A 12,272-nucleotide genomic window follows, 5' to 3' on the forward strand; every position below is an offset into this window, starting at 1 on the left:
TCTTAATCCACCACCAGGACTCTCAGTTTACCCTTTTAATGTCATTATAGACTTACAGCTAATCCCAAACTGCAAGCAGCACCACATAGGACAAAAGGGAACTTAAAATCAGGACAGGCTCTGGATTCCTTGTTTGACATACTGACACACTGAATAGCCATCTTTTAATCCCTAATTCTCTAACTCTTTCAGCTGCACACTATTTAAGCACCTAGCTGTAAATTGGATTAAAGCCAAAATAGTCCCACTGCAGTTTTCTCACTCTCTATCCTAGAAATGCAGACTTGTTTTTAAAACTCACTCTTCTACTGGTTTAAAAGCCCTTTCTCTTCATATGAAGATCTTCTAATTTCCTGTCAGCTACAGAATTTCTCTGGCACTTTTTTCCACAACAGTCTGCAGTAGCTCCCCGTCAGATTTCTAAATAATCAGATACCAGTAATTCAACCTTGTTTGGCCTTCTTGGACCTTATGTATCCTACTGAAAAAAAATTTCAATACAGCATCATTTTAAAAATAAATTACCAAAATCCAGAATCCCAAACATTACTACATCTCTACAAGATGCCTCACCACTTTCAGAGCATGCCAAATTATTATAAACATGCTCCACCTTTCACATCAGTCTCTCTGACACCTGCTCTAGGCTTTCAATGACTTGAAGATTCAGGATGCACGTAATTAACCCTACATGCAATACATAAATAAAAAAAAGTAAAAGTTTTCTTTTCCTCAAATTAAGCATATAGTCATTTGATTAAAATAAAACATTTTAAGTGGCCTATGTTTGAAAATATTTTTGATTTCACTCATTTTTTACTTGAAAAACAATAAGATTGCTTTATTCTGTCATTTTCTTAGCTGATCTAGAAGCCAAGCTGTCACTGGAAGATAACCCCAATCAATTCTAACTGGCATCTCCAGCTTTATTGACACTTCTTAGCATTAAGAAACAAGCATGAACATCTTATCTATAGCAGTTAAAGTCTTCTGATTCTCTAAGCAACAAAGGTAAAGATGCCTAGAAATCAAACCCTAATAATTAGGAAAGCTGCAGAGGAGGATGACAAAACAGGTCACAACTTGCCTTCACACTGTAATTATTAAGTGAAGGACCCCATTATTGTCTAAATTCATCTAGATTTGTTTGTTGTCCCCACATGGAACTTTTTGCTTACCAGAAAGAAATGTATATACATTGTGAAGTTATCTATTAATGCAGCAGTCAAATATTATCCTGTAGACAAATAGTTCAATTACAGGAGCCGAATATTTGAAAAAAAGCTGGAATGTAAAGAAAATAGGCTGGGTGGATTTTGAGTAGTTTTAAAATTAATGTGTGTTGTTTGATTAAATACACATTTTGAAATAATTAAAAATAATTTTATGATCACAATAGTGAATTCACATGAAGACTCTACTCATACCTACATAATTTCTATGCTATAACTTACTATATATTTGTGAGAAACCTCTTACTCGCGTATGCGTATAATCGGCAGATATCCACACAAGTTTTCTGCTTTTAAAACAAAAAAAAAAAAAAAAAAAATCTGCGTTGTGACATTTTGACTGTGATACTGTTTGAATACGTGTTTTTCACTTAGCTAATCACCAACTTTCCCCAGCTTTACTCACATTACAAGAGGATGCGTTTGGCCTTTTCCTGCCCGCGGGGGAGAGGCGCCCCGCTCGGCCCCCGGCGCTCCCTCTGCCGGCCGGCCGCCTCCCTCCCGACAGAAACACTCACGGCCTTATATTTAAAATACTACGTTGCTCAGCAACCAGTGGGTTTGCTTGGGAAAACAAAGGCCACTCCCCGAGATAAAAATCATCCTGGATGTATTTCACATTTTGGTCCTGGTCTGCTTGACCCAGTAATCCCCGGACACAGAGTTAGGCTAGAATAGTTAAAACTGATGCCTTGAATCACGTGCCCCTGCTGCTGCGGGCAGAAGCCACTTGCTTATGCTTACATGCTTATTTGTTCCATATGGTTGTACTTCTTGCTCCTCTGTCCTTCACAACACAAAAACCACTTCATCCTATAGTGAAAAATGTAAATCTTCCTGGAAAGAAAAGGAGAGTCAAAGGAAATCTGACTGGGGAGCTTGCCTCATAGTGACAGCACAAGCATGCAGCCTCCCAACTGGATTTGTGCCATCCTTAGTCATGCACAGCTGGTGTTTGCTCACTAAAATACTCTGTTCATAAACAAGCAATCGCTATCCTATTATTGCTGCCATCTATTAATTCAACTTGTTTCTACTATAATAAATCGTCTCTGGCCAGGCAGCTTTCATAAATAGTCATTCTAGTCTGAATATGAATCGTCCTGGAATGAAACCCAAAAATTCTTCCCAAGTGCTCCTAGGGGAGCACAACTGACTGCTGGTACATCAAAAGAACAAAAAGAATCAGCTGTCAAACTAAGCAAACAATTAAAAATAGGACACAAGGGTAAAACTTTAAGTTATTTCTTAACACAAAAAAAACCACAGTATAGATTTATAGGTCTTGGTACAGGCACAAGAGCCTATACAACTCTTAACTAATCCATCTACAACAGGTAACCCAGGGTACCAAAACCCTAATATTCCAGAAAGGGATAAGAGGCTGCCCTGCTTGTTTCCCTGGCTTTGCATCAAAAAACCCCAAAACAAAACTCCCAAAAAAACCTACTTTGTCTTGGACGTGGTATCTAGGCATCTAAATGAAATCCTGTCTTGAATTATTTACTCTGTAACCATGAGGTAAAAATATGCCAAACAGACTGAGCACCAGCATGCAAGGCTTGAACTCCTGAATTCTAATCCCAGCTCTGCCAACACCACCGTGCACCCATAACAACGTCCAAGGCTCTGTCGATGCCTTAATACTTCAGACCATCACTATAACTGAAAAAGCTTCCATATTAAAAAAAAAAGTATCTATCTATAGAAACAGTGGGGTTTTGTTTTTTAACTATAGAAAGCAGACTTTTAAGAGAAGATGGAAGGAAGCTTTCTTTTATCAAAAGGACAAAAAATTCCTTTATGCTTTGGCTGTTAATCTTCTTCCAGCTTATGACACTATCAAACAACAATAAGATGTCACAGTTGTTACTGAAAGCAGCAAGAATCTACTCTAATCCAATCTCCTCTGAAAGCATCTTCCACAGATCTCCCTCACCAGAAAACAGTTGGTCTCAGTAGTCTGTGACCTGTAGAATCTTAGAAAAAGAACTCTTGAAAGATCAGAAGACAACATTATTTTTAAAGTCATTTAGCTCCAGTATACTACTTGCTTTGAAAATCTAGTTATAAACATGGAACTTGTAACAGAAACAGCCTGTATCCAATGGAGGAAGCACAGACCTTTATTGTCATGGTGACCTATCTTTCTCCACAAGTCCTTTCTTTCCTCCTTTAAACAGTGCATCAAGTTCAAGCACCAGTTTCTATAAATCTGTATTTTGCTTACAAGAGACATAAGGGCTGTAATTAAGTTGCAGGAGGCTGCTGAAGCTCTGATCTACTAACAGAGTCATTACTGCTTCCTCAGAAAGAGATGAACTTAAATAGCAATGAAGGCAAAGGAAACCATGGGAAGGCAATGCACAATCAGTAGTTACTAAATGTAAAATGAAGAGGTCCGTTGCTGCATATCTGAGGTCGAAGAAATTCATTGTGAACTTCAGCAGGAGGCACCAATGGACTCTGGAAAACAACCTCCTCATTTATTTCACCATAACAAAATTGAACATTGCAATGATCCCTACAATTCATAGCACTGGACAATCCCAGCCTGGATCAAGGCCCCAGAGATATTCATTTCATAACCCTGACTCACAAACGTAGTAAACTGAAATCAATGGGAGTACACAAATGAACACACAAGCAAATTCAAGCCCAAAGTTTAAACATAAACATGATGTATGCCATCATTTTCTTAAAAAAAAAAAAAAAATTAAAGCATGAACAAACAAGATAGAGTTGAGTTTCTTCAATCCACCTTAATTTCATATTTTCTAACCTGTAACTACATCAACGCACAATTTCACCATGGCAGCAGCTTGTTAAATTGTGACCATCAGTTCATGCAAATCACAGCTATTTCATCAATTTCAGCTGCTCTTCATTGATTAACATCCACCAGATGCTGGCCTCCAATTTTACACCACCACATAATCGTAACATCATGAATGACTAGCGCATTCTATGTTTACTTAACTTTCTTGGCTCAATTTCATTTAAAATTATTTCTCAGTCCCTGATTTTCCAAATAACTCCAGCAACATCATCTTCAATCATTCTAGACTATGGTCTCTCTTATTTGTGCGCTTTACAAGTGTTTTAATGGGCTACTGAAGTGGCGCATCACATCATTATGTTTAAAGCCAGATGTCTAACGGAAGGGTATAATCCCACAACTTGCGTATGTCAGAATTACTAAGAGATTCTTTATCTAAATATAAATTTAAACAATGCACAAAACTGCATGTTTGAAAAGTATCAAGCACAATCCTAAAAACACTTAAGCTGGTACAGAAAGTTATGTGCAATTACTTGACATGGTTTCCATGGAGCTACTCAATGACCACGACACTACACAGATCACATTGCAGGATCACATTCGTTTTGTAAAAGTATTACATCAAATGCCATGTTTTAAAGTTAATTAGAAAGAAGCATTCAAGCAGTTTTCTTTTCAAGATGACAGATTTTTCTCTGAAACCGAATTACTCCAGCAGCCTATTTAAAACACAGAATTAAAAACTGTGAAATATCAAAATCAGATGCCATTACAAACAGTACGTATTTCATATAACAGCTTTAAACACCCTCTTCTTATCAAGTATGACTGAGTTTATGGAAATATTTTTAATCTTTTACAAAATTCCTACAGGAAGTGTGTAGATTGCATGGGAACCTCACTCCTATCTGTTGTTTTCTTTTACTCATCTTTTACAACAAGAAAAAGATGCTACCTTTACCAGACTGAAGTACTTGAGGATACTTTGGTTTTAATTAATGCTTTATGAGTACAAAGCCTGCATTATACGCCCTTACACAGGAAGTGAAGCTTGCTTCTGAGTTTACCTCTGTAGCAATAAACGTGCACAATGGAACTACTCCCAGTTTATAGCAGCATGTGGACATAAGGAAGACCTGCTGTTTTCACACTTGAATGGTTCCCACTGTCTATTTATAGTCCAAGTAATAGTTTGAGCAATACCAAACTGGGCAATGATATTTTGTCACTCAAAAAATGTATTTCCAAGCTTTAGGGAAGATTCATAGCTCCTTTTTTTCCTCAGCTGTTTATATATACAGTATTTTTACACATTAATTTCTCCAGAAAAAGTAAATCTTTAGAGCTATAAAAAAATGTTTTGGACACCATCCAGCTCGTACTCATATTTTTTCCAAGTCAGTGCTCTGAAGTGATAGAATTTAATTATTTATTACATGTCTCCATACTGCACAAACATCCTCTACTATGTCTACACATCCTTGCAGAATTGCAGTTGAACCCATAGACACACAAGGGAAAGGACACAGCCAAACCCAGATGAAGCATGAGAGCTAATAAGTCATTCATGGTACTGATAAAATATAAACAAATTAATATAAACTCAGATGTCCATGAAAAACAAATAAAGAAATTAACTGTCAGAGTAAATACTTAGATTTAATGTATGTGACTGCCCCCAGCAGTAACCATTTTATTTATGACTCACACACGTCTTTCACATTAAGGCTGATAATTAGATGTTCACCTACCGAATCATTTGCTGCTAAGGCGAGGGCTATATTTACTGCAAGAAAGAGGAAGAAAAAAAAAAAAAAAGAAAAAGATTAAGTGCAAGAAAACTTAATTCCTAAATATTGAGAATGTTATTTATAACAAGAGACAATATAATAGAAATACATCATACTTAATAATTGCATTCATCATCTTGGTTCTTAGCTTCTTGCACCCCTACAACATTATTAGTTTAAGTGGCAGCAGCACCCACATTTCAGTCCATGTTTGCTAACAGGCTAACAAACTCAAGCTAATCTGCAAAAACTTGCAAACTCTAAAGTTTCTAGAGGACACTGCAAAATAAATACATAATCTAATTTTTTTGGCCAAAGGATAATGTTAAGAAAAAAAATTTCAGGTACCCACTTAACTTTTGAAAAGTGGACACTGTACTATAAAACTAAAACAACCCTACCATAGGTAACCTTCACCACAGTCTCTAGTGAACTTTCTGAAAACTAGAGATTAGGTAAGTATTGACCTAAACTATTAAAGTACAGTGACCAGAAAAATTATCATACTCCTTTTTTTGATTTCTTGTAATATATTAAACATTGATATTTTCTGGAAGAAGCAGTAATGCATGCTTTTCACTTGATTTTTATGTCAGAAAACAAAGTCTCATCTACCCTGAAAGCATCTGTAACAACTAAAGAAACAGAAAACCAGGATGAAGCAATTAAAAAGACTGGGACTTTGTTTACAGCGTTCGCGTTTCCATCAATACTTAACTCCCATAACTAAAAAGCACATGCAAGAAATGGTATCTTTTAATGGCTCACCAGCTTCAATTATGTTGGAAGATCTCCTAGAAGCTTCAGTATAACCAAATAGTAATTGTTATGATCCAAGGAGTAACATGTTTTAAAAGAAAAAAAAAAAAAAAAAAAAAACACCCACAAAAAAAACCCCAACACACACACAGAACTCCTTCTTGGGTAACATCTTTTTCTTTCTTTACACATTGTTGTTTGACAGTCCATAAAGCCTTTTAAGAAAGACAAGCTGTGGTCAACCTTTTCTACTGGAAGAATATGAAGGTACTGAGAACAAGCTGGGGAGCCAGATTCCCAGCTTAAAGAATTTGGTATTAAGAAAGATAAGTTCCTTTAAAGAAAACAGTGAGGAGGTTAACAAGGAAAATGGTACAGCTCTCCCTAAGAAGCACACAGCCTCTGTTTACTGCTAAGCTGATAAAGCATATAGATTTTATTCTTCAGTTTGCTGTTTAAACAGATGCTTGATTAACCATTCCCTGAATCAATCAGAGGAAAATTTATCCTCTGAAACTTGGAAACCAATCTACAAATCACAGATAAGGAGAAAAAACCAAGCAAACCAATGATAAATAAAAAAGAAAAAAAATAAAATCAACTGCAACTCATGTCTGAAGAGGCACAAAGGAAGCAGCAAGTTATTCCACACGCTGTCTCAAAATCACTTTATACATCTATCTTCTTCCTATATAATTATCATGTGTGAAAACTGAAGTATGACCACAATGCTTCTTCAATAAAGGATATTCGACTATTGAAGGGAAAAAAGGGATACAGTAGGAATAATATAGTAGGAAAACCTGAGTTTTTTAGCTGGATATCTGTCTGGACACCTAATGTTCTCTGTTGAATCCCAGCTGATTCTTGCATTCTGTTGTCTTTGTATTACCATCAGTTCCAAGAGGGCGTAGAGATGCAGCATAGGACCTAACCTGACCCTAAACATCCATGTTGGCCCTAACTAGTAAGTTCCCACAACCAGGAGTGCAGGGCAGATACATTCCAGAAATTCAATACAACTTTTTTTTTTTTTTAATTATTTTTTAAAACTTCACAGCAGGCTCCAAGAAAAGCCACTATGGTATCTCTGCTCATGCTAAACCAGCCGACCAGTATCAAGCCTGATACACAGGGAGATCAGAGTTAGTCTTCTTGAATTCAGTACAAGTCTGGGAAGGTTTATTAGCCTGAAGTTTGTAACTTCCGAATCTAAACTGTCTAGGAATAGCACAGTTGAATTCTCAGAACATTGAGCTAAAAATACAAATCAAACTTCCTGGCCAAAAATGAGACATGTACAGAGCCAGCTGAGTGTATCTACATCTGTGAAATGGTTAATCTACATCATCAATAAAATACCTCTAGATAACTAAGATGAACTCTCCCTGAAAGATAATTTTCAATACTTATATCTCAATGTAAGTGGCATTTAGAAATAGAATAACCAGTTTATGACTATTAGAATATTTTAACATGTAGAGAAGGCCCAGAATCAAAAAACATGACATTGATCCTGGAAAAGAACCATCAACAAATACTATTATCACCTTTGCCAAAGCCCAGGCCCGTGTCTGCATTGGTCAGGTGAACAGATGGATTTTGGCCCCCACCTTGAAAGGGTGAGTTTCAATAATAGTACATTCTACATGCAGAATAAAAGCATGCAAGAGAAAAAAATTAAAACACAGTTAATATGACTCAGGTACATTTGACCATGCGTTGACTTTATCTGCTCTCCTGAAAAATAATGAAAAATCTCACCCTATTCGTCTTCGCTAAAAATGTCTGAAAGCCAAGGTAGTTGGTAGTATCAGTAGTTTTATTTTCCTCAAACTGAAGAATTAACAAAATGTGAGCAAGAACACCAGTCATTAATTTTATTCCACTTCCACAGCTGAAAACAATAAGAGTTTCAATAAATTAGAAACTCCTCTTCTTTCAAGACCACACTTTGAACTCCTCTCACACAAGGATCAATTTTCTACAGTACTCTCATCTTCAGGTAATGCAAAAGAGGTAACAGAAGAGACAAAAGGAAAAAAAAAAAAAAAAAACAAAACAAAAAAACCAAACCAAACAACAGCAACAACAAAAAGACACCTTTGGCCAAATGGAGTAAATACAGCAGAATGCTGGTAAAAGACAGAAACTTGACAGGAAAGAGATAGGAAACATAGGAAACAAGCAAACCAACACTTACAGTAGGCAAACAAAGACAATAACAACAACAACCAACCAAAGGATTTAAACATGTATTGAAAAATATTTTTTCTATAACACAATTTCTTCTTCTAATAATTGACTACATTGATTTCAGAAGACCAAGAAGTGCTAGAAGCAACAGAGAATACCATATGAAAGCTATACACAACAAACAAAGTAATTAAACAGAAATACAAAGACAGGTTATGGAATGGCCCTGACAAACTTTACCAGAATGCATATCCACCTGTCCTGAAATGGAGATTCAGAGCAATTGAAACGTAAACACACTGGGGGAAAGAATATGAAGAACCTTGACAGTCCTTCAGAGAGATGCAGACAGTAAAAGACTGATGATATTTTCTGTGGTGCTTTAGGGATTAGAGGTGTGTACCACCCTCCTTCCTTTTCAACTCCTGCTCTGAAAATGAGTCAGCGGAGTTGCCACCAAACATGTTCCCCACAAACCTCCATTACGAAGAACATAATTTTAAGTACATAATTCAGCAATGATGCCATGCAATACTTTTGTTCATATGAGTTATCTGATCTTCAATTGTTCATCTGAACCATGAAATGTATTCTCATTTTAATAAACAAGAATCTAGATTCCTTTTTCTTCTCAATATTATAAATGAATATATTCATTAACAAAAGGCTGTCCAATACAGCAACATCTGAATGGTTCATTTACATTTCAACTCTCTTATTTAATGCTTGTTGAGCCCTGATCTTTTTATTTTTAAATGCATGGGTATGAACTCCCAGCTCTTTAAGTGTTATTTATACATGTATCATACTTTATGTACAAATTACATACAGATATGTACAAATTACATACAGACGCTAGTCAGCGGAACTTAAATGAGCACATTTGTTTGCAGACATGAGGAGGATACTCTGAATTTACTGTTCAAATTATGTTCAGTCTGTAAATCTGTTGATTTACAAACAGATATTTGGTATTTTTCAGTAACCTGAAACAACCAGCCTATGAATTATAACCATCAACCAAAAGGTACATCATTAAGAAACCAAGTGTTGCTTGTTTTGCATGTCTTTATACAGGAATGTGTATCCTATGTATAGGATAGTGTATATGTGTATCCTATATACAGAAAAAAATACTTTTAAGTACAGTTGTTCTTACTATGGATATCACATTTATCTGCTCTATTATTTATTAGACAGTCAGTCTTTTTCAATCATGGCTGAAATACAAACCACAAAATGAGAATTTAAGAGCTACATCAATGTGTTATTCATGGTAAATAGAGATGAACAGCAGACAACATTCAACTAAAGGATGACTCTTTTCCTAATCTAGATAGTAAGGAAAAGATTTTTAAACAAATTTCTAACACTTTACAGAGATCTTTGCAAAGAGGTTTACATTCAGTGTTATTTTTGTTTAAGTTCAAGCAAATTTCTGCAGTACTGGTAACCCATGTACTACCTTGTTCTATCACCCAAGAACTGCAGAGTTAGAGAAAAATTAATTCAAACGTAACGGTGGGGCTGAGAGAAGAGTTCAAGGTGCTTCACAAGGCTCTGATCAATTTGTGTGGTTTGTAACTACAGTTTCATCTTTTATTAAATGCCTATACAACTATTTGAGAAAATTACACAGAGACCTGATTTTGAAACCTTCTAAATATTTGCATCCCCTACAGAGCACATGACTATGCCAACACAGCACGGAGGAGCACCGTACAGGAACACCTACGCTGCTAGGGAAGGAGGAACAGTATCGCTGCACCGGCACATGATTCCCTCCGCCTCAGCTTACACCACCTCTTAAGAAAGCAGACTGTCCCAGGACAGCACTGCACTATTACAAAGACATTATTTCAAAGCTGTCTGCTCGATTTGCACCTCATTTAAAGCCGAGACCTCTGTACCCATGTAGATTCTCAATGGCTGCAATGGGACTTGACAGAGGTGAAGGGCTGTGTTAGCGGGACTCAATTACAAGGTAATGACACAACAAGGGCACAAATATTCCTTACAAAGTATTACAAAATGTGCAAAGTAAACAATTAAAAAAAAAAAAAATCTTACCTGCTGTTGTTGATTTTCCAACTCCCCCTTTTCCAGAAGCCAAAACCACCACCTGCTTAACTCCTTCTATGGGCTTCTGTTTCGGCAGCCCGCGTGACAGGATCCGGGCGCGTTTGTCCATTAGAGCCTCATCCCTGGAGCTTGAGGACTAACAAAAACAGAAAGCAAGGGAATGCGTATGCACCAACCTGCAGCTTTCGCAGCACAAGCTGACAGGGAAGAACCCACCTGCGTGCTGAGGCATTTTCACTAATGGTGCAAAAAACCGTTTTGCACGCAGGTTCTCCCAAAGGCAGCCTGCCTCCCAGGCTGGCAGGAACGGGGCCTACTTAAAAATAACCCCAGTGGGCATTTTGTTTAGACAGACAATTAAATACGATTGATCTTAACACTTAAAAGAAAAAAAGAATGAGGTCTTGTGTTAAAATAAACCAAAACACCACTTTAAAAGTTGAAAGCTCTAAAAAACAGGCTAGACCTAGCCGTCTTTTACGTTACAGCTGCTTCAAGCACACCAAGCACAGCGAGCAGCAAAGGAGAGGAACCCTGGGTGCCGAGGCGCCGGGGAGGCACCGGCCGCTTTCCAGCGGGGCGTCCCTCCCCCGAGCCCCGTCAGCGGCAGCGGTGCAGGTGCCGGGCCGCTGCAGCGAGCCCCGCTTTGCTGTTATTTCCGAGCAAGAGGCACAGGACGGCTTTTCTGCACCCTGCGGGCCCCCCGCCGCAGGACGGAGGGACTGCCAGACCGGAGCCTGCACCTCTACAGGCAGCGTCCCGCTGACTACCTGGTGGCCCATTTCACCACCACAGGCAGCCAGCGACCGCTCGCTGCTTCCACAGAGTTGACCGAGGTCCCGGCAAAAAGGCCGGCACAGACTCACCCTCCTCTGCTCGGTCCGGCCGCTGCCCCGGACCGCCCCGCGCCGCTAACGCCCTGCGGCGACCGCATCCCCGCACCGCAGAGCAACCGCCACCCCCGCAGGTCTAGGCCGCGGCGGCCCTCCTGCTTCCCACCCCCGGCAGCTCCCCCCGCTCCGACCCTCCGCGGCCGGCGCCACGGCGGTCCCGGTCCCGGTCCCGGTCCCGCTGTGTTCTGCTCCGCTCCGCTCCCCGCCCCGGGGAGGACCCGGCACACGGCGGAGAGCTCACGCTTTACTCACCGCGGAGTCGGCAAACGGAGCGGCGTGAGCGGCGGGCCCGCAGCCCGGGCCCCGCCGCGGCGCCGTTGGAGCCCTCCCGCCGCCGCCGGGCAGGCGGGCGGCGCGCAGCGCCCAACGCCAGGCGGGAGCCCCCATGCCCGCCGCCTCCCCCGCCCCGGGCGCGCTGAGATGGCGCCGTCTCGCCGCGCCTGGGCCCGCCCCCTGCACCGCCCCGCGCCGGCCTCTCCGCGCTCGGCCGGTGCCCTGGGCCCGGCACAGCGCGGGAGGCCCGGAGCCCCGGCGGCGG

The 12,272-nt window shown here is 39.7% G+C and overlaps 1 protein-coding gene across 1 annotated transcript in view; it reads right to left on the bottom strand.

Annotated features, from left to right (window-relative positions):
- NUBPL (NUBP iron-sulfur cluster assembly factor, mitochondrial) overlaps nt 1-12,272 on the bottom strand; it is a gene marked incomplete at its 5' end in the record, with an annotated part of 89,623 nt that overhangs the window by 77,109 nt on the left and 242 nt on the right. Inside the window, 5 exon segments of the mRNA XM_082316619.1 lie at nt 5,766-5,800; nt 10,830-10,977; nt 11,987-12,134; nt 12,136-12,203; nt 12,205-12,271. Of these exon segments, the coding sequence (XP_082172745.1) occupies nt 5,766-5,800; nt 10,830-10,977; nt 11,987-12,134; nt 12,136-12,203; nt 12,205-12,271 (466 nt within the window).

The sequence above is a fragment of the Platalea leucorodia genome, assembly GCF_965183815.1.
Source record: "Platalea leucorodia genome assembly, chromosome: 7".
NCBI classification, from domain to species: Eukaryota; Metazoa; Chordata; class Aves; order Pelecaniformes; family Threskiornithidae; genus Platalea; species Platalea leucorodia.